General features: G+C 37.2%; 2 protein-coding genes across 2 annotated transcripts; both read left to right on the top strand.

Moving 5' to 3' along the window:
• The first annotated feature begins 1,114 nt into the window (after positions 1 to 1,114).
• On the top strand, positions 1,115 to 2,053 carry LOC100932951 (olfactory receptor 51M1). The gene has a single exon (XM_003764787.1). It carries the CDS (start codon positions 1,115 to 1,117, stop codon positions 2,051 to 2,053), a length of 939 nt encoding a protein of 312 aa, XP_003764835.1.
• A 12,183-nt stretch (positions 2,054 to 14,236) lies between these two features.
• LOC100927075 (olfactory receptor 51L1-like) lies at positions 14,237 to 16,203 on the top strand. The gene is given in 2 exon segments (XM_012545457.2): positions 14,237 to 14,369; positions 14,372 to 16,203. Coding segments are annotated over 2 exon segments (939 nt in total). The 3' UTR covers positions 15,178 to 16,203.
• Positions 16,204 to 20,696: the final 4,493 nt, after the last annotated feature.

Below are 20,696 nucleotides of genomic sequence, written 5' to 3'. Positions count from 1 at the left end.
TTGTGAATGGTAATGTTTAAAAAGCTCCGAGATACACTCTGATTTTGTGTCAACATATAAAGACCAGACATTAGTGTATAAGACTTTAGCAGAATTTCCTAAACCCAAAATGACCTTTACATTGAGATATGTAGAGATTCAGAACTTTTAGAGTTATCAGAGATGATTTGGGGGAGGAGGGGAAGAAAGAGTGAAATGGGAAAAAGTGTTCTTTTCTTCTTACTTAAATTTCTCACCCCCAATTCCCTATCACATAGCTATCACCTTAATGATTTTACTTTTTTTTTTTTTTTTTGTACAAATTCAAGAAGAAATTGAATCTACTTAGGAAACTTTAAGTTAGACTTTGAAACTCTTGTCTACAAAAAGTAACATAGTTCAAATCTACTCCAGTACATATAGCAACAGTATTTTACTGTTATTAGTATCCAATGGACTAGTGATGAGTCTTGTAATACTCAGACAATTCACAGAGATCATAGGTAAAAAAGATGTTGAGGGCTATATTTCTGGAGAAGTATACTTGAAACAAGGATACTTACAACAAGTTGTTAACTCAATGGAATTGATGAGATGATGGATCTCTAGTATACATATACTTAGTACTTAGCATGGCCATGTAATGGTTCTCTAGTTCACACATAATCAGTATGCTATAATGATGTAATTGTAATAGGGTATTTAAGGACTGAGAAGGACTGGAAATGGGACATTCTATTTTTGACCATCCTCCTGGTGGCTCTCCTGCCTCCTGCATTCCTCCACTAAGATCAAGACTGGGCCAGAATAATGACTCTAGACTCTATTCCTGACCATTCTCATGGTGTCTATCCTGCTGAGACAAGACCCATCTGAAGGACCTCCAGAAAGCTAGCCCGGACATTACAAGAAGGAGTGGAGATGAAAGAAATAAGTGGTCAGATGGCATTTCCCTTGCAGATGGTAATGACTGTGGTGAAATGTATGTTAAGGAGGATAATGATCTAAGTTTTAATGAAGACAAAAAATGAGTTCCGTTTCTGATATGTCTCTTGTTAATAAATAACCAGAAATTTGGTTTTCTTTTCAGCTTGCTTTCCAGAAAAGAAGCCAAATTTCCTTCATTCCTCATTCTATGTCCCCAATCAATGTTACCCATTTCCGCCCTACTTTCTATCTCATTGGTTTCCCTGGTTTGGAGACCATTCAACATTGGATCCTTATCCCCTTCTGTCTTATGTATCTGCTGGCCATCTTGGGCAACTGCTTCATCCTGTTCATCATTAAGACAAACACTCAACTTCATACACCCATGTACTACCTCCTCTCACTGCTGGCCCTAAATGACCTTGGCCTCTCAGTATCCACACTGCCTACCACACTAGTCACCTTCTGGTTTGGTTCCCAAGACATCTATTTTGGTACCTGCCAGCTCCAGATGTTTTGTATCCATTCCTTCTCCTTCATGGAGTCTGCTGTGCTCCTTGTCATGTCATTTGACCGTTTTGTGGCTATCTGTCGTCCGTTGCGGTACTCAGTTATTGTCACAGGCCAGAGAGTGACTCGGGCTGGACTTGCCATTATTCTCAGGGGTCCTGTGGCTCTACTCCCCATTGTCCTCCTCCTGCAAAAATTTCCGTACTGTGGACAGAGAATCCTCTCTCACTCTTTTTGTCTACACCAAGATGTGATCCGTCTGGCCTGTGCAGACACTACCTTTAACAATCTGTATGGCCTGACATTGGTGGTATTCACTGTGGTTCTTGACTTGGTTTTCATAGCCTTGTCTTATGCACTCATTCTGCACACTGTGATGGGTCTGGCTTCCCGAGAAGAGCAACTACGGGCCTTCCAGACATGCACCTCACATCTCAGTGCTGTGTTGATCTTCTTTGTGCCCATGGTGGGACTGTCTTTAGTACACCGTTTTGGAAAACATGCTTCACCTGTTGTTCACCTCCTTATGGCTAACATCTACCTATTTGTGCCTCCTATGCTCAACCCCATCATCTATAGCATTAAGACCAAGGAGATACGCCGGGCGATTATTAAACTCATGTTACAACTAAAATGAAATTCTAGGCACTGGGGTTAATGGAAGTCTTCCTGGAAGCGGGGCAGATAATGATTTCTTTTATATTCAATTAAGTTTGACAAATATTTATTAAATGTCTGCTGGGAGCTATATTTTGTTCTCTATCTTGAGGAAAAAACACATTTTAAATGAACAATTTCTACTCTCATGGAGCTCAGCATTTAGTAGATGTGTAAGATATTAACATAGGTAACTATAAAACAAAATATAATATGTTCACTGTAGACAGATGGACCTGTTTCAAACTTGGAAGTATCAATAATAATAACATGGTTCCTACTTCCATTAAGATATATCTAGAAATATTGAATTTGATTTATTTCTCCTATATTTCTGATCTAGGTGTCTTTGTATGTTAGCTTATAAGGCATGGAATATAGAATAAGTTTATTGTACCTAATGTTTTAATTCAATTAAGTTTAATTCAATTCTGAACAAGAGGTTTTGGCTGTTACTGTTAGCTAGTATTCCAGCTGTTAATGCAAAGATTTGTATTCACATTATTAAAAGATTACTTGTGAAGTTGAAACTGGGAGTAGAGTGGGAAAGTTGACAAAATGCTATGTAAGATCAAAGCACAGAAGATCATTATTCCTGGGCTAAGCCTTCCTAGAAGCTTTATGTAAAAGATAACATTTGAACTGTGTAGGTCTTTGATGATATATAAGTCAAAGTTTTTCAGAACTAGAGACCAAAAGGAACAGATTTTTGAGAAGTATATGAGGATAGACACCATTCAGGATACTATCATTAGATACAGATACTAGTTATTTCAACTCAAAGAAGTTTTACCCAGAGACCCTCTGACTTGGATCCCTTTTGGGCTTCTTTAGTACAGTACATTTTTGACCCAGTTTTCTTCCCTCTTTATTTCTCTACAACATTAATAAATTTTCCCAGAGGACTTCTCTTCTTCTCCCCCCTCATTTGCTTAAGTCTTTCTCCCTGGCATACCACCCACCCCCCAAACTCTCTAGGTTATTGAAGAAATTTGTCTCTTCTATTAGGCCAGTTCACTTCTAACTTAGTGGTCAGAATAGTTCCTGAGCTCAGATTTCCCAAATCAGAGTGCCACAGAAATGAAGCAATGAATGCCAGCAATATGTCATTCTTTGAGTTTTGATGACAAGAGTCTAAGCTATGAAGTAAACCAGGAATTCTTAGACTGTAGAAGGCTCATTGGGGTAGTCCAGTGGAAAGGGTGTTGGCCTAGAAATTAGAAATATTTTCATTCAAATCTGACATGAAACATTTACTAGCTGTGTGACTTTGGGCAAATTAACCTCTCAGTGCAAAATGAGGGGATTAGATTTGAGGGCCTAGAAAGTCCCTTATAATTCAAAATCTATGATATGACTCACGTTAAGATGAGGAGCCAGTGGGAAAAGGAACAGATTGTGGAACTGTGTGACTTGGGCTTAGGTGGGGAAGATTAGTAGAAATAGTTTCTAGTTATGATTAGGATAGTTAAGTGATGTAGTTGATAGAGCACCAGATCTAAAGTTAAGAATACATGAGTTCAAATCTATGTTCAGACAATTACTAGCTATGGTTAGTCACTTTTATCCCATTTACCTCAGTTTCCTTATCTGTAAAATGAGCCAGAGAAAGAAATTGTAAACCATGCTAGTATCTGCCAAAAAAATCACAAATGAGATCATGAAGAGGCAGACACAAGTGAACAACAAAAATGTGACTAATTGTATGTTACTTTTATAACTAAATGTGTAATAAATTTCACATTATAAACTTGTAAATATTTCCTGGTAAGTAGAGTGAGGTAAGAGAAGGAATCAAGATTTATATAATCACTTGGGTACTTAAGGCCCTGTGATGGGCAGGTGAGAAACACTGGCTAAAACTGACTCAAGCCAGAGCTCTTCCCAGGATCATCCAAATCAAACTAAAACAAACTGACCACGGCATAAACATTTCAAAAAGGAGCCGGCTTCTGTGATCAAATAAATGTCAAGTTGGGCAAAATCTTGTCAGTGGCAGCCCTTGCCTCACAAACAGCATTCTCTATTCCTGGGACAAACTGAGGTATTTTGATTCAGAATCACAGATCTCTCTTGTTACTAGCTCCAATTCAATTTGATTCAGCCATCATTTACTGTATTTCTATTACTGAGGTAGGGATTGAAGATAAAAACAAAATCCTACAAAGCTGAAACACTAAGTCAGAACTAACTCCCTTCCTTTCTTTAAAATCATCTATTCTCACAAGAAGCCAGGCTTATTTCCTTAGTTCTATCAAAGATTGAGCTGAGATTCAGGGGACAGCCTCACCCTTAGGACCCTGTTTACATATTAATCTATCTGCTATACAAATTCATAGGTGGGGCTTCTTTTGACCTAAGTAAGCCCCAAATTAGAATATAGGCAAAGTGTCCCTGGGGAAGGAGAATTCTTTTGAAAAATATCAATCAGGGTGAGGATAAAGTTCCCTGGCACAAATTCCAATGTAGCATAAACAAGAATCCATCTAATACAGGGACAGAGTCTCAGATCTTCAGAAACCAAAGCAGTATATGAATTAAAGAACAGCTAGAATCCCTGCTTCTTAGTGACTAGCTATTGGGATTACAGTACCCATATCTCTAGCTATTCAGTGTTTCAGCTATGAATTTTTGAGTTTAAAAATTCGAAGAGATTGTCTTATATTCACAAAAGACTTCTGAGAGAGACTGGAAATTAAAAGAAGTTTGGGAGAGTTTTATATTCTGAAAAGTAGGGTAACAGCCCACATTCTGAGACCAAGGTACATACAGATAAGGGAGAAGCCAGAATATCTTTTCATTCAATTAGAGAACAGGATTTTTTATTATTTTTTTTTTTAGCAAGATATTGTCTATCAGACAGAATGGAATTTTTGCAGGAAACAAGTAAGGAGCCACAAATCAGAGATTTTATTGCTCCGTACTCCTTGGATAGATATGAAATTTTGAGTAGACTGGACCCTGATCCACCATTTTCAGTTAATTAACAATTCTTTATTAAATGTGCTCTCTGAGCTAAACCCTGTGCTAACCACTGAGGATAAAAATACAAAAATGAAACAATCTCTTCTCTAAGAATTTACATTCTGTGGAAGAGGCAACCTATATGACAGAAATGGCAAACACAAAGCCTGAGGGGGAAGGGGCATATGGTGACCCTACAACTTTCCTACATGTGGCCTGAACCAGATTAAAATGTTGTGGTTGTTTGACTTTGTCTCCAAGGGGATCATGACATCAAATAGTTGAAGACATGACATGCAAGTGAATTGGATTCCAGTGAGGGGGCACTGTGCAAGCTCACTTGCCTCACTTTTCCCTCCAGAGCCATCTGAGTCCAGTGGCCAGATTATAGTTCAAGAGGACTGGAGATGGCCCTGGATAAAATAGGAGACTATGGCCTTTTTAAGTTATGGTCTTTAACAGTAATTAGGAAACATTTAATCAAATAAATATAAATAAAATAGAATGTAGATACAGATACATTTTAAAAACTGTCAATATGTCACTGCAAGAATCCTTATATAGATCTTTTTTGATTTAATTTTGATAACAGTGATATAAGTATGTAATGCTAATAAAAAAAATACATGATAAATACAAAATAATTTAAGGAAAAGTTAGGCAGATTTGAAAGATGAAAAACTGTCCTTTTGTTTCCTCTCTGATTCCAAGCCATAGTTCATTCTTAGTTCCAGGCCTGGATTCTTCTTGGGTTCACAGTTCTATTCTCTAATTTCCACATTTAAAATTTTATTTCATTTATTCATTCTGAATGAGATGAGGTGAGATCTTTCAAGACAGTTGTGAAAATCAAGTAAGGTTTCATCTCTTTAGAGTTTGAGTAGGCCTGAAGGATTTTAAGCATTGAGTCAAGGGCATACTTACTTAAGTCCACCTACTATCCTCCTATGACATCAGTGTCTCTCTGTTTTGGTCAAATATGGGCAACTATGTGCTTATTGGTCAAGTTCAATTTCTTGGGTAGTTCCCGCATTTAGAATGTAAGATCATCAGCCAATAAGGAGGAGGGTCAGTGGTGGGTAGGGGTATTTGCATTAGGGATTAAAAGTGTTGACCCTCCCCTCAATGGTTCTTTCTCCCTTTGATTGTCTGCTCAATGGATGGGACGCCCTTCTCAAGAGAATGTATAATAAACTTTGCTTTACTTCTAGAGATCTCTCCAGCCTTTTTTTTTTTTTTTTTTTTTTTTTTTAATTAAATGGTGACTCCCTCACCATTTCTGAACCACACAATTAAACGATTATTTGTTACGTGTGTCCTAAACACTTTGTTCAGCTCTAGGGGAGAAATGAAGTTTATAATTTCATTTTAAATGTTATTTTTATTTTCAGTTCCAAATTCAGTCCCACTCTCTCATCCTTCTCCTACTCATTCATTGCGAAGACAAGAAATAAAATACTGAAACAATCAAGTTTTTTGATCTCTGGTAATGTTCCCTGTTCCCATAATTAGTAGATAGGAAAATAGATAGACAAAACAAAATTAAATAAAACTCCTAATGTTACAGAGAAGGAAACCAAGGCCCAGAGGATCCTGATTTGTCCATTATCACACAGCTAGTTAGTAGCAAAGCCAAAATTTGAAAAAAGATCTTTGGACACCAAATCTGGCATTTCTTCTTGAGACAACAATCCACTTTCCTGGGTGAGTTGCCTTTTTGTTTCATCGAGAGAAGTAGCTTTGTGGACTAAGTCCCGATTTGAGTAAAAAAAAAAAAGGCCTGCATTCAAATTCTGTCAGAGTCATTTAGTAACTGTTCTGTTTTGAAAAATAGAAATAATGATAATACCTAGTTCATAGAGTTATTGTTGAAGCTCAAATGAGAAAATGAATTGGAAGGGTTTTGTAAAACTTAAAGTGCTGTATAAAAATAATTACTCTACATTTCTCTACATTGCTTCTCAGGCTCCTACTCTCTCAAAAGGCAGGTTACAGAAGAAGACATGATTGGATCTAAATATAGATTGATGCATACTTTTTTTAAAATTTTATTTTTCTTGAAGGTTTTTTTGGGAGGTGGAGATCTACTTTTGCAACATGATTTTTATGAAATGTTTTTCATAACTTCAAATATGCCTTCTCAATAAGAGGGCATGGGATAGAGAAGAAAGGAGAGAATCTGAAATTCACACTTTGAAAAATAAATGTAAAAAAAATATTTTTGTGTGTAACTGAGGAAAATTTTAAAAAATTGAAGGAAAAAATAAAAAGGTAGGGTTAAAATAGATGATTCTTCAAGTATCTTTTCACTTCAAATCCTAGGAACAAAATGTGGCATTTCTATGATCTCCTGAATGGAAAGTGAGGACATAGGCTTCATAAGCATGTGATAGATATCAGGGACTCCCTAAGTAGTATTACATCAGTGATTTAGAAATCCCTGCTGAATCTGAAGTCCCAGTAACAATCTATGAAATGGGAGATGATATAAATATCACAGCAAGGGAGGGAGGCCCACAGACTCAAGGGTATTGTGGACAAGGGCCTTAAAGGTACCAGGTAAGCAGAGAACAGGCCTGACTCTATAGATGTGAGCAGGAGAACTCCAGCCATCAGAGACAGCAGGTAAGTGAACACTGAAATGAACACTTGGAGAGGGTAAGACTTGGTGTGCAATTCAGATAAAGTTTGGATGCTGACTGGTGACAGGAACAGAAATTTTCTTCTAATAACTTGGGGAAGAGAAGAGGATACAGGTGAGAAAGAACTTGGGATCACTGTAATACTTATCTCTCACTTTTGTACAGTCTGTTTTGATTTACTTTCACCTAGTCTTTATGATGAGGTTGCTCTGAATCTTATGTGGAGAATGAACAATAAAGAAATGAAGGAATTTATTGAGAGTTACACAGTTATTTACTAACAGTCCTGGAATCATGGATCAAATTCAGGTCTCTGATTGTATGTCCAATCCTGTTAATACTATTTTCAAATCCTATAGGCTTCATTTAAGGAACAGAACACATGAGAATGGACTGGAGCTGTATCAGGAAACATGTAGGATATTTATAAAATAAAAATAAAAAATAACAAAAATAATTTTTCTGAGAGAGAATTGGGTTCTAATGGAGGGTGGCCATGGTGTCTCCATGGGAGATGAGAGAGGGATACTGAAAGTTTGATCCAATCTTTAGTATCTAAAGATCTTTTTTAGATCTTACCAAATCTAAAGTAAGATCTTTACTTTAGATCTTACCAAGTAAGAGCTTACTTACAGAGAGGAAAGATCCTCTCAATTGACAGGGGACTGAATAAGATGGCTGCAGGGAGAGAGATACCATTGTATGGCCATTATCTCTGTATTTTTTCATTTACAAAACCTTAAACATTCAATATTCTTTCAGTATCATCCAGCTTCCCTTGCCTATGTTCCTTAGCCAAGGAATAGCTCAAATTGGTTCTCGAGAGATGATTGTTATTTTTTGTGTGTGTGTATATAAGCATTCATACCTCAGAAATCAGCAACTTCTCTAAATCTAAACTTGATTTATTGTTTTGTTGATTGACATCACATAAAAAAGTGATGGAGAAAATGTTAATAATGCAAATTAAAGTAAAAAGTATGTCATGGGTACATTTCCCTACCTGAGAGTGGATTGATATTTATCAGCACACTCCAGCTTTTAGCCTTCCCTTTCTCTGTTTCTCAGTCTTCCCTTGCTTGTCTCTCCAAACAATGTCTTACTTCTTGTTCCTCAGTTTGTTTTTTTGTCTCTCAGTGTCTCCTATGCTATTTAAGTCTTGGTCTTTGCTTTTCCTCTCCATAATCCCAGAGTATGTAACTCTTTTTCTGCCCCATCTCTGTACTACCAGTGAGAGAAAACAGTCAAGTAGAAGTAGATGATAACATGCTTTCAAATTAAACTGAAAAAAGATCAGGAGCAGAAAAGATTTCAGTTACAAGTAATTATTGCCTAAAGCAAGTTGCCTTATACTTTTTATTCTATTGTGAATTCCTTTGTCAGTATAAAGAAACCTATGGGTTCCTCAGAAGAATGTTTTTAAATGCATAAAATAAAATAAATATGATTGCAAAAAGTAACTGATTGTCAAAATAAATAATATTGCAAACTAATTACATCAAAATATAATCAGTTACTTATAATTGTCAGAAAAAAAATAAGATCATAGACCTCATCCAAAGAAACTCTAATTGTCATAGAAAAATACAAGTAAAGGAAGCTATGATGGGAGAAAGAAAGAGAATTAAAGTTCATGGGAGGACATATTCATGTATGCATGCACAGAAAATGGGAAAGAAACTATGATAAAGATTTTTAAATTCTATTTATTTTCAGTTCTGCATGCTATCCCTTCTACTTGCCAGCCTACCCATAGTTGAGAAAGAAAGAAAACAAAGCAGGTTACAGATAAGTATAGTCAAGTAAAAATAAATTCCTAGACTGTATGTTAAATATTTTACCAAGAGCAGTTAAATTCAGTCTCACAGTTATATCACTGACACTGATTAGAATGTGAGACATGATTAGGAAAGGGGCTGGAAGAGTGATTTTATTGGCATAGAGAACCCTTAGGGAAGGACATTTCTTCTGTTGATGCTGGTCAGCAACTTGTTTAAAAATATAGATGACAGAATAAATCAGAAATCTCTCTAAGTACATATGAATATTGAGGTGAGATGCATATATTTAGTCATTTAGGTGAGGACCCACAGGCTGATCAAGAACATCACTAATGGGATGTCCTGCCATGCAGAAGAATTGGATGAGGAGTAACTGTTGCAGATCACTAAGTTTTGCAGAAATAGTATATGTTTGTACTTTATAGCTTTATAGAAGTAGAATATGTTTGTACTTTGGGACTTGAATGACAATTTGGACATCTGCTTCAGTGAGTGGGTATAATAGAAAGAACATTATCAGAGGATCTGAGTTTAGATTCTCTCTCTAGTAAAGGAGGAATTTATCTTTTCTGAACCTTATTTTATTGATCTGTACAATAAGTAGGTTGAGATTCTTAGATTGATAGCTGGAAAGGTGACTAAAAGCAATCCCCTCATTTGACAAATAAGATAACTTTTAGTGACATATCCATGATCACACAGACTATAAGTGTCAGATACAGGATTTGAACACTAGTTTTCTTAACTTCCAGACCAGCATTCTATATGATATGTGTCTTAATATCACTAAATTCTATAATTCTATGAGATCATGGTGCTCTCTCTGAATTGAAAGATAAGTATCTAATAAATTTCTGGACACAATTCTGGGTTTAGAGTCAGGAAGGCCAGAATTCAAAATTGGTATCAGACACTTAGTAACTGTATAACCCTGGGCAAGTCACTTGATTCTATTTGCCTCAGTTTCCTCACCTATAAAATGAGCTAGAGAAGGAAATGGCAAACTACTCCAGTATTTTTGCAAAGAAAAGTCCAAATGGGATCATAAAGAGCCAGACAGAGCCAAAATGACTTGAACAATAACAAATTCTTGCCTTTTTCTTCTGTATAACTTTGCTCTTCAGTGGGTGGAAGAACTGAAGAGAACAGTTATTAAGGACCTGCTTTCAAAGAGAAGACGGAAAAGCAGAAGGAGTCAAGTTGGAAAAAACTTTACATACAAAATATAAGTCTTTGTAAAATAAAGCTGAGTTTTTTAAGTAGTATTATACTGATTAGGTGTATGCTTTATGAAACTTACTTTATCTGCTAAGTGAAAAATGGATTGAGTGAGGGGAGACTTAAGGTATAGTGTTCAATTAGAAGGCTATTGATATAAAATTTACAATATATTGGGTATGTAGGATCATGAAAGATAGGATGACAATGAGGTTTCCAGCCTGAATGACTGAAAATGATAGTGCTCCAGATAGTAATAGGGAAGATAGGGATAGTGTAGATTGGGAGAGGGGATTGGAGAGTCAAGTAAAATTTTTTGAAATATGTTGACTTTGGTATGGATATGGGTCATTCAGTGTGTGATGTCACCAAGGCAGTTTCTGTATATCACTGTTACATGGGAGAAAGGTAGGACTACATATGTATTCATCTTGGAATCATCTTCATAAGCTGATAATTGAATATAAGGAAGCTAATAAAATAGCCAACAAGGAAGGTATAGAGGGAAATAAGAAATGGGTCTTAGATAGAGCCTTGAGGGACACCCATTTTTAATAGAGAACTAGGAAAGGAGATGAGGATTTTATCAGGAAAATAGTAGGAGAAACCAGATTAAATAGTTTCATGAAAACCTAGAGAGGAGAGAGGATCTAATAGCACAATGTGATCAATTCTGCCCAAAGCTAGAGAAAGGAAAAGAATTATGAGAACTGAGCAAAGGCCATTTGATCTGGTAATTAAGAATTCATTAGTAACTTTGGAGAAAATAATTTTAGTTGAATGATATCAAAAGCCAGGTTGCAGGAAGTTTGATAGTGAAAGGAGAAATTGAGATATCTAGTGTAGACAGCTTTCTTTAGCTAACATGAGGACAGATAGATAAGACAAGAGCTAGCTAGGATCGTAGAATAAAGAGATTAAAAAAATTAAAGGACACATGCTTATTGGTAAGGGAGATGGAGCTAGAAAATAGGGAAATGTTAGAGGTAAGAGAGAGCAGGGATTTTAAAGGGGGGGATTTTCTGAAGAATACAAAAGAGTTATGATAGTATAGGATTAATGAATGGCACATTTAAAGGGGCTGGTCTCTGCAAGGAGAAGGGTCATCTCTTCATTTAAGACCAGAATGAAGAATATGAGTATGAGAAATCTGAGTGATATGAAGTAATGGGGAGAATACAATTGGAAACATTGTTTGATCTTTTGTTTTTGGTAATGTATGCTACACCAAAGTCCTTAGCCCACATGGGAAAAGGAGGGGGTGCACATGGATGATGATGTATTTAATATATTTGTACTTAAGTTGTTTAGCAAAACAATAATTTATGTGTATTGTTATGTGTATGAAATTCATTTTGTTGTAAGTATTGATTATAACATCAAATTCCGATCACATTAAATGTTCTGGAGGACTTTATGAAGTATGCCATAAAATTAAGGGGAGGGTTATCTCTAATCATCCTGAACTATATCTTATCTCTAGACCCAGATAGCTTTGAGGCTGTTCTTTTTGAACAGCCCATTCTCACTTATATCCAATTTACTTGCATGTCATGGCATCATTTCACTGATGTCATGTTCTCTTTGAGAATGAAAGACAAAAAATTTATGTGAGTAGAGCTCTTAGTTGAACAACATGGCCTCTCTTCCTTCCTTTCCTCCTGCCTTTGCTCTCTCTTCCTCCCTCCCTCCTTCCCTCTTTTCTTTCTTCTCTCCTTCCCTCCCTCTCTGCCTCCCTTTCCTTCTTCTTTTCTTCTTTCCTTCTTTACTACCTTCCTTCCTTATTTTCCTTCCATTCTTCTTTCCTTCCTATTTTCCTCCCTCCTTCCTTCTTTTTCTCTTTCACTTTTCTTTCCCTTCCTTTATGATACCCCACATAGGGTATCATAAACTTACTTGTAAGTGCTCTACCCAAAGAAATGTAATTTTTTTCCCATAATCATTTAAATTTCTTTTACTAAAGCTTTTTGTTTTTAAAACATGTGCATGGATAATTTTTCAGTATTGACCCTTGCATAGCCCTGAGCTCCAAATTTTCTTCTCCTTTCCCCCAGCTCCACCCCTAGATGGCAAGCAATCCAATATATGTTATACATATTAAAATATATATTAAATCCAATATATGTAAACATACAATGATCTTGCTGCAGAAGAAAAATCAGATCAAAAAGGAAAGAAAATAAATAAGAAAGCTAAATGCAAGCAAACAACAACAAAAAAAGTGAGAATGTTAAGTTGTGATCCACACTCAGTTCCCACAGTCCTCTTTCTGAGTGTAGCCGTCCACACTGCTTTATTCATCACAAGGTCATTGAAACTAGCCTCAATCATTACATTGTTGGAAATAATCACGACCATCAGAATTGATCATTGGATAATATTGTTATTGCTGTGTACAATCCAATCTCCTGGTTCTGCTCTTTTCACTTAGCAGAAATGGATGATTCCCCTCTCAGATTGGATGATTTCCCCCCCCCCCTTATTTTGATTTTATAAGAGGTCATTCTTTATCTCAATTCTTATCTAGAACTATTAAAATCCTTAGTTTTAAAAAAGCCAAGATCTCCTACTGCATGCCATCTCTAGTCATAGCAATCTACCTTGCTTCTGGATCCAGATGGCTCTGGAGGAGAAATTGAGGCTAGTGATTTTGCAAAGTCCATCCTGACTTAAATCCATTCACTTGCATGTCAAGGTATTATCTCCCAGATGTCACAGTCCTCTTCAAAAACACAGGACAAACAACAATGTTTAGTTAGAAATGGCCTCTGCTTGAAATTAAATATTAAAAACATAATGATGCATTTTTTGACATTTCTTAATACTTCCCAACAGATACAAACACTTCTTCCTTTCCCACAACCCACCAAAAAAAGTTTAGTTAATTTCTGATATTTTTTAAAGGGAGAAACTTAGAAATTTAGAGCTAGAAGGGACATTAGAAATCACTATTTAGCTACCTCATTTTACAAATAAAATAACTGAAGTCAAGAACTTTACAATGAATTACTCAAGAGGAAATACTGATTGGTACTAAATGGATGAAGGAGCTCATTGTAGATGATTTTTGCATGGGCGCTCATTTACAAAGAATTAGGTGTATCTGGACTTTTAAGGAGCAACCTGCATAGTTTTTTTAAATTTTTAATAGGATAATGAGTCAAAGATATTAGAATTTCTGAGAAGCAGGGAATGCTCATTGGAGAATACATAAAAATAGATGTAATAAAGGTCATATCATCCCAGTTCTATACTTATCTGCAGCAGCAATGCAGTTTGGGAATAATAGCAGAGAAAATTCACCATGGAGGCAAGATCCAGCCTTAAGCATTGATCAGGGATTAAAAAAAGGGACGGTAGAATTGAGAAGGGGAAGGGGAAGTATGAAGACTTTGAGTGAAGCCTCTGCTAAAAGCAATGATTATGGGTATTCATCCTGTTGCCAAGGTAACCAGAAGGTAAGTGATGGTTTGGGATTAATGGGAGAGACTGGTCTTTTAAAAAATTTTATTTTATTAACTACTCCATACCAATTTGTCCCAGGAAGAATTTCCAAGGATGCCTAACCTGCCCAGGACCAATTTCAGCTTTACCACCTTTTTGCTGACTGGTTTCCCAGGTCTGGAGTGGGCTCACTGCTGGATCTCTCTGCCCATCTTTGCAGGCTACCTAGTGGCTGTCCTGGGCAACATCACCACCTAGTGCGCACTGAGAACTCCCTGCACCAGCCCATGTACTACTTCCTGGCGATTCTGGCAGTGACAGACTTGGGTCTGTGCATGTCGACTCTGCCCACCGTGCTGGGTGTGCTGTGGTTTGATGCACGGGCCATTGGGCTGGTGTCCTGCATTCTCCAGCAGCATTTCCTCCATTCCTTCTCCTTTATGGAGTCTGCTGTCCTCTTTGCCATGGCCCTGGACCGCCTGGTGGCCATTCGCTTCCCACTGCGCTATTCCAGCATCCTCTCTGGCCCCCGTGTGGCCCTGGCTGGGGCAGTGCTGGGTTTGAGGAGTGCTGCTATCACAGCAGCCCCCTCACTCCACTTGTTCACTTTCCAGTATTGTCACCCTGGGGCCCTCTCTCATGCCTATTGTGTACACCAGGACATGATCCGGCTGGCCTGCTCTGACACACGCTTCAATAGCATCTACGGCCTGTGCCTTATCATGTTGGCCATGGGCTCTGATGTGCTCTTTATCCTGGTCTCCTACACCGTTATCCTCTGCACTGTGCTCTCCATCGCCTCTGCCAAGGAGAGACTCAAAGCCCTTAACACATGTGTGTCCCACATCCTGGCCGTGCTGTGCTTCTATGTGCCTGTGCTCGGCTTGTCCATAGTTCACCGCTTTGGGCGCCGTGCTTCTCCCATTGTGCATGTGCTGATGGGCACAGTCTCAGTGCTCTTCCCACCCTTGATGAACCCTGTGATCTACAGTGTCAAGACCCAGCAAATCCGCCGAGCCATCCTCAAGGTGGTCTCTTTGGGGAAACTCCAATGAGGGACTTAGAACGTGCCATGGGCAAAATGCTGAAGACTCTTCAGAAGTATCCTGTATTCCAGCAATGATTTATTTAATATTATTACTTTAAAAGGAGGCGATGATACATGAACTATACTCTGAAGACTTCTATGCAGCTTTTGAATCTAGAATACAGTGATTTCAATAGTCCAAGACATATGTGAGAAAGGCGTGTTTTAAGGTAGTGACTGAATAAGTGGAGAAAAGAGAGTAGATTAAAAATATTATAGTGGTAAAAGCACTGATCTAGGACATTGATTAGACATGAAAAATTGAAGAGGATCATGAGGCATAGAGGCTGGAAGTCTAGGAAGTTGATAGTATCATCAATACATGAATCAATTAGGAAGAGTGGCAGGGGTCTTTTATTTTGGTGTTTTGGGGGTTAGGAAGTCAGGGATGATAATGGCATGTTTTTTGTAAATATGGAATTTGAAATCACTATGGGATAAGTAGGTAAGAATGTTCTTTAGGTCATTGGAATTGTGGTGTAAGAATTTATAGGAGCAATTTAGGGTAGAGGTGTTTCTATGAGATTTATCAACATGGAAGTGATCACTCAAGTTATATAAATAGGCATGGTCAACAATGGAGAGAGTATAATGAGAGAGAGGAGACAGAGGAAAAGGACAGAGACTTTAGTAAGAAGCCAACAAAAGAAAGGGTCCTTGGCAGGCCTGTACTAATCTGAGTTTTCCCTATCTTCATCGTTAATATTGGTCAGACACTATCATCATCATCATCAGTGGATGGATACAGAGTAGAATGTCCGGCCTGGAGTCAGGAAATCCTGAGTTCAAATCCATCCTCAGACGCTTAAAGCTGTCATTTCTTGTTTGCCTCAATTTCCTCATCTGCAAAATGAGGAGGAGAAGAAAATGTCACACTACTCCAAAATGTTTGGCAAGAAAACGCATGACTGAAAAACAACTGAACAACAATTATGTAAAACTTTTCTGAAGGATGGAGAATTGTACAAATTGAAATAAGTTCATTTAGATTCAATAAAATTGTATTCAGCTCCAAATACCTAAGTACTTATGCTATACTAAGCCTTAAGAATCCAAACAATCTTGGATTACAGAATTAGAGCTGAATGAGACCTTAGAGTGTAATGCCAGAGAAACTGAGGTAGGATAGAGATTAGAGAGTTTTTTAAATAATTTATTTGAAAGGGAGAGATTGAATCCATGGATCCAAATGGATCCATGGTTTGGTCCCAGGCCTGAATGAGACTATCATCTCCAAGATTCCAACATCCAGCATCCAGCAGCCAATGTGAGTTCTCAATGTAGCTAAACAAAGACAGGGGGGTGGAGTCCAAACTCTGGTGAGAGGAAATCTTCAGGCAGGATCTATCAATTCTGTTCTGACAGGTTGGGGGAGGGGGTAGGACCATAGATTCTAACAAACTGGGAAGTAAGAAAGTATCTGACTAGAGACACACAGTCTGGACTCCCCTTTTTTGAGTTTACACATTGACAATTTATAAATTTAGAGCCTTGAGTTATATCAGTCTTAATGAACCAGAGGTGGGGTTTGCAACCAAGGGGATAGAGGCAGAACAATTTAGGGAAACTGAGGCAGGACCAATTAAAAGAGAACTGTGGCACAACAAGAGTTAATTGATTCCATTTATACAGATGAGAAAACTAAGGTACATAGAGATTAAATGAGCTGTCCAGGGGTGTCTGAGATTAGATTTGAACTCTGCTTTTTGTTCTTAACTCCAGTTCCAGTGCTATATCTGTTATGCCAAATAAAACATAGACTCTACCCTTAAGGAATTTATTTCCTGATAGATTCAATTTATCAAGCATCTATTTATAGGAAAGGAAGAGAAAGTATATAAGCATTTACTAAATGACTATTGTATGTTAAGCATTTTACAAATATCTCATTTGTTCTTCATAACATCCTGAGAGAAAAAGAATATTATTATCATTCCCATTTTAAATTTGAGGAAATGGAGATTAAATTACTTACGCAACATCAGCAAGCTAGTAAATGCTGAATTTGAATTAAGTTCTTCCTAACTTTTAATATGTTAAAAATTCTTATAGACAATACACGTACAGACAAAAATTAAACAAATTCCTTCCTTCAAGGAGTTTATATGGGAAAGTAATATGACCTTTGTCTGGAAAAGTCATCTGGACTTTTTACATGGCAATAGGAAAACCCAGAAGCTTCTTGAGCATTATGCATCTTCTCTCTGTCTCTCTCAGGCTATCTCTCTCTCTGTCACCCTCTTCCTGCCCTTCCTTTCTGCCTCAAGTATCTCTCCACTACAATCCAATCTCCATTCAGTTATCAAAGTTATTTTCCTAAAATAATGATTGATCATATCCTTCCCCTATTCAATAAATTCCAGTGAATCCTTTTAACCCCCAGGATATATAAAACACTTTGTTTAACTTTTAAAACCCTTCATGAGCTGGTTCCTTCCTACTTTTCCAGTCTTTTTACACTTCACTCCCTTTCACATACTGTATTTTATCCAGTGACACTGGCCTCTTTGCTGTTCTTTTTCACAAGACACTATCTTCCCATTCCAGACATTTTGATCACCTCAGTGATCAGGGCTGGGACTCTCCCTCCTCATTTCTATCTTTTATCTTAACCTAATTTTCCTTAAGTTTCAGTCAAAATCCCACCTTCTATAAAAAGCTTTTCCTGAGTCCTTTTACATTATTTATTTATTTTAAATGACCTTCTAAATTTTGAGTTCCAGAATCATCCTTTCTTCCCTCACCCACTAAGAAGACAAGCAATATGATTTAAATTATACATGTAAAATAAGGCAAAATATTTTCCATATTAGCTATGCTACAAAAAAAGCAAAAAAAAAAAAAGTGAAAAAATTATATTTCAATTTGTACTCTGAGTCCATCAGTTCATTTTCTTGAGGGGGATAACATTTTTCCTCATGAATCCTTTGGACCTCTCTTAGATCATGGTATCTATTAGAATAACTAAATCTTTCACAGTTGATCATTACAATATTGCTGTTACTGTGCCCTGGAGGTGATTGATAAGAGTTTAGCTGGATTCCTTCCTCTACTCTACTCTTTTGCTCTGCCCCTTCCTGGGTCCTTTTTAACCTGAATATCTTCCCTATGAGACTACTCCCTTTATTTATTATATTTATTATTATTATTATTATTATATTACCAGAATTACTGTATTTTGTTTGTACATTTTTATTTGCATATTATCTTCCTCATTAGACTGTGAGATTTCTGAGAGTAAGAGCTATTTTTTTAACCTTTTTTTTTTTGTATCCCCCAGGGCTTAACATAATGCCTGGCATACAGTGGCACTAAATAAATGCTTATTGACTTGACTTGTGAACCCAAAGTTTTGTTGAGAGGCTCAAAAAAGAAAATTCATTTGAAAGGCTGTGTAAATATTAAAGGCTTATATAAATGTTAATTATCATCACATCTCATTTCCTTTCTTTAAAATATGAGAATTAGACTAATTGATTTCTAAGATCTCTTTGCAGTAAAACTTAAAAATCTTCATCCATTTGGGCAAGGAAGGAGAGAAAGGAGGGAAGAGCACTGACCCCCCCAAACCCCCAAAATCTGTGAGTTCAAAAGCTTCCTATGAATATAGGAGTCCCTTAAGAGTCACTACTAAGCCTTAGCCTGAAGTCCCAGAGGCATTGTTTGTGCAGTTACTATAAATATCTCAGTAGCAGGGGGTGACCCAAAGGCTATCAACCACTCTAGGGAAAAAGATTGGGGTACTAGATAGGCAGAGGATAGGTCTGGGGTTCTGCAGATGTGGGCAGAGGAAGCCCAGCTGATAAAGAAAGCAGGTGAGTAAATATGAAGAGTATAGGGACTGGGGTGGAGTTCAGCTCTGCCAGAAGATAATCTCTAATAGCTCGAACAGAATCTTGAATTATTGAGTTAAGGGAATAGGAGGGAATAGAAGAGGAAGAATATTAAGTATTAACAATACCTATTACTTACATTTTTTCAATCTGTTTTTACTTTTCAAAAACTTTTATTTTTTTATTTTTATTTTTTTGTTGAGGCATTTGGTGTTAACTGTCTTGCCCAGGGTCCCACAGTTAGGAAGGGTTAAGTGTCTGAGGTCGGATTTGAAATCAGATCCTGACTTCAGGGCTGATGCAGCCCCTGTACAACCTAGCTACCCCTTTTCAAAGACTTTTATTTTTCTTATTATTCAATCAATTTTTGAGACTGGATCTGCTTGTCCAGACCCTGTCATTGGCCCCACCCCATTGCTAAGCTTCATTTCAGATCTGAGTTAGTTTACCCCTTCTCATATAACCTGTTGTCCTCTTATCTGGAAAAGTTCATATATTGTTCAAATATATGGTACTTGATGGGCTTCAATTGTACCGCATCTCAGAATTCCCAAACTTAAGTGATCCACCAGTTTCAGCTTCTTCAGTATCAAGACCTGTAGGTGTTCATCACTATACCTTTCTTCCACAAATTCACTTGATCTTCAATACAGTACTTTGAGTCAAGGAGGTCAATTACTAGGTAACCCTTTTTGATTCAAATCTTTTACATGAAAGATTTGTCTTCATGCTTTTCAGTAATGGAGCCTGGAAATAGAGACTCTTAACTATATATCTAGCAGTCTTTCTACTATTTTTAAATTCCACATAGCGAATTTCAAAAATAGAACACAAGAGAAAGGTCTGAAGCTACATTGAAAGAGATATAAGACATTTCAAAGAGAAATCCCGTAGCTCAATAACTGAGTGAGATACTGATGGTGATCATTGCGGAGATTCAGAAGGGAGACCCTAAAAGGTTGGAGTGACAGATTGGTGTAGAAAGGTGTCTCAAAAGATTTGGCAGGCCTGAACCCATCTCCAAGTCAAGGTGCAAAGTTTATAGTCATTGTAATGCCAAGTGAAGTGGGCTAAGTTCCAAAAGGACTAGAAGACAAATTTATCCAGTTCTTCACGTCATTGATATGCTAATTTTATGGCCTAGAAGTAGAAATGAGGAGTAGACCATTCACTATTGTCTCAGGAATTTGGTTATCACTTGTAATGCCAGAGAAATTGAGGCAAGATAGAGATTTGGTTTTTAATTTTTTAATGTGGAGAGTTTGGGGCTAGCTGACTGAATTGAACTCATGTTCAAAATGATTCTGCCCAGAGAAACTGAGGTTGGGAACTTATATAGAGTTTTACCTACTTAGGGTTAGAAAACAGAATACATAACCTGAGTATACAATCTTATAGGGGGAACAAAGGCAGATAAAGGGGGCAAGGACACTGGGTGGGTAGACAAGCCATGATTCCAGGAAAGGATCATAATTTAATCTTGACAGGATAGGGTTAAAATAAGAAGATTGAGGGCGAGAGACAGTGAGGCAATACTCAAAAGGATTGGGAATTATCCCAGCAAGGATTGAGATAAAGCACCTGGAGTTTACGACTCAAGGGTATGTCAAGTTTTTTCTGACACAATTCCTCTAATCTTAGTGGCAAGGTGGGG

This window comes from Sarcophilus harrisii, chromosome 3 (assembly GCF_902635505.1).
Source record: "Sarcophilus harrisii chromosome 3, mSarHar1.11, whole genome shotgun sequence".
NCBI classification, from domain to species: domain Eukaryota; kingdom Metazoa; phylum Chordata; class Mammalia; order Dasyuromorphia; family Dasyuridae; genus Sarcophilus; species Sarcophilus harrisii.
The sequence above is the reverse complement of the archived record's forward strand: the minus strand, read 5'-3'. Positions and strand labels throughout refer to the sequence as shown.

Coding starts and splice junctions, on each gene's coding strand:
- LOC100932951 (XM_003764787.1), top strand. CDS start 1,115: ATGTCCCCAATCAATGTTACCCATTTCCGCCCTACTTTCTATCTCATT.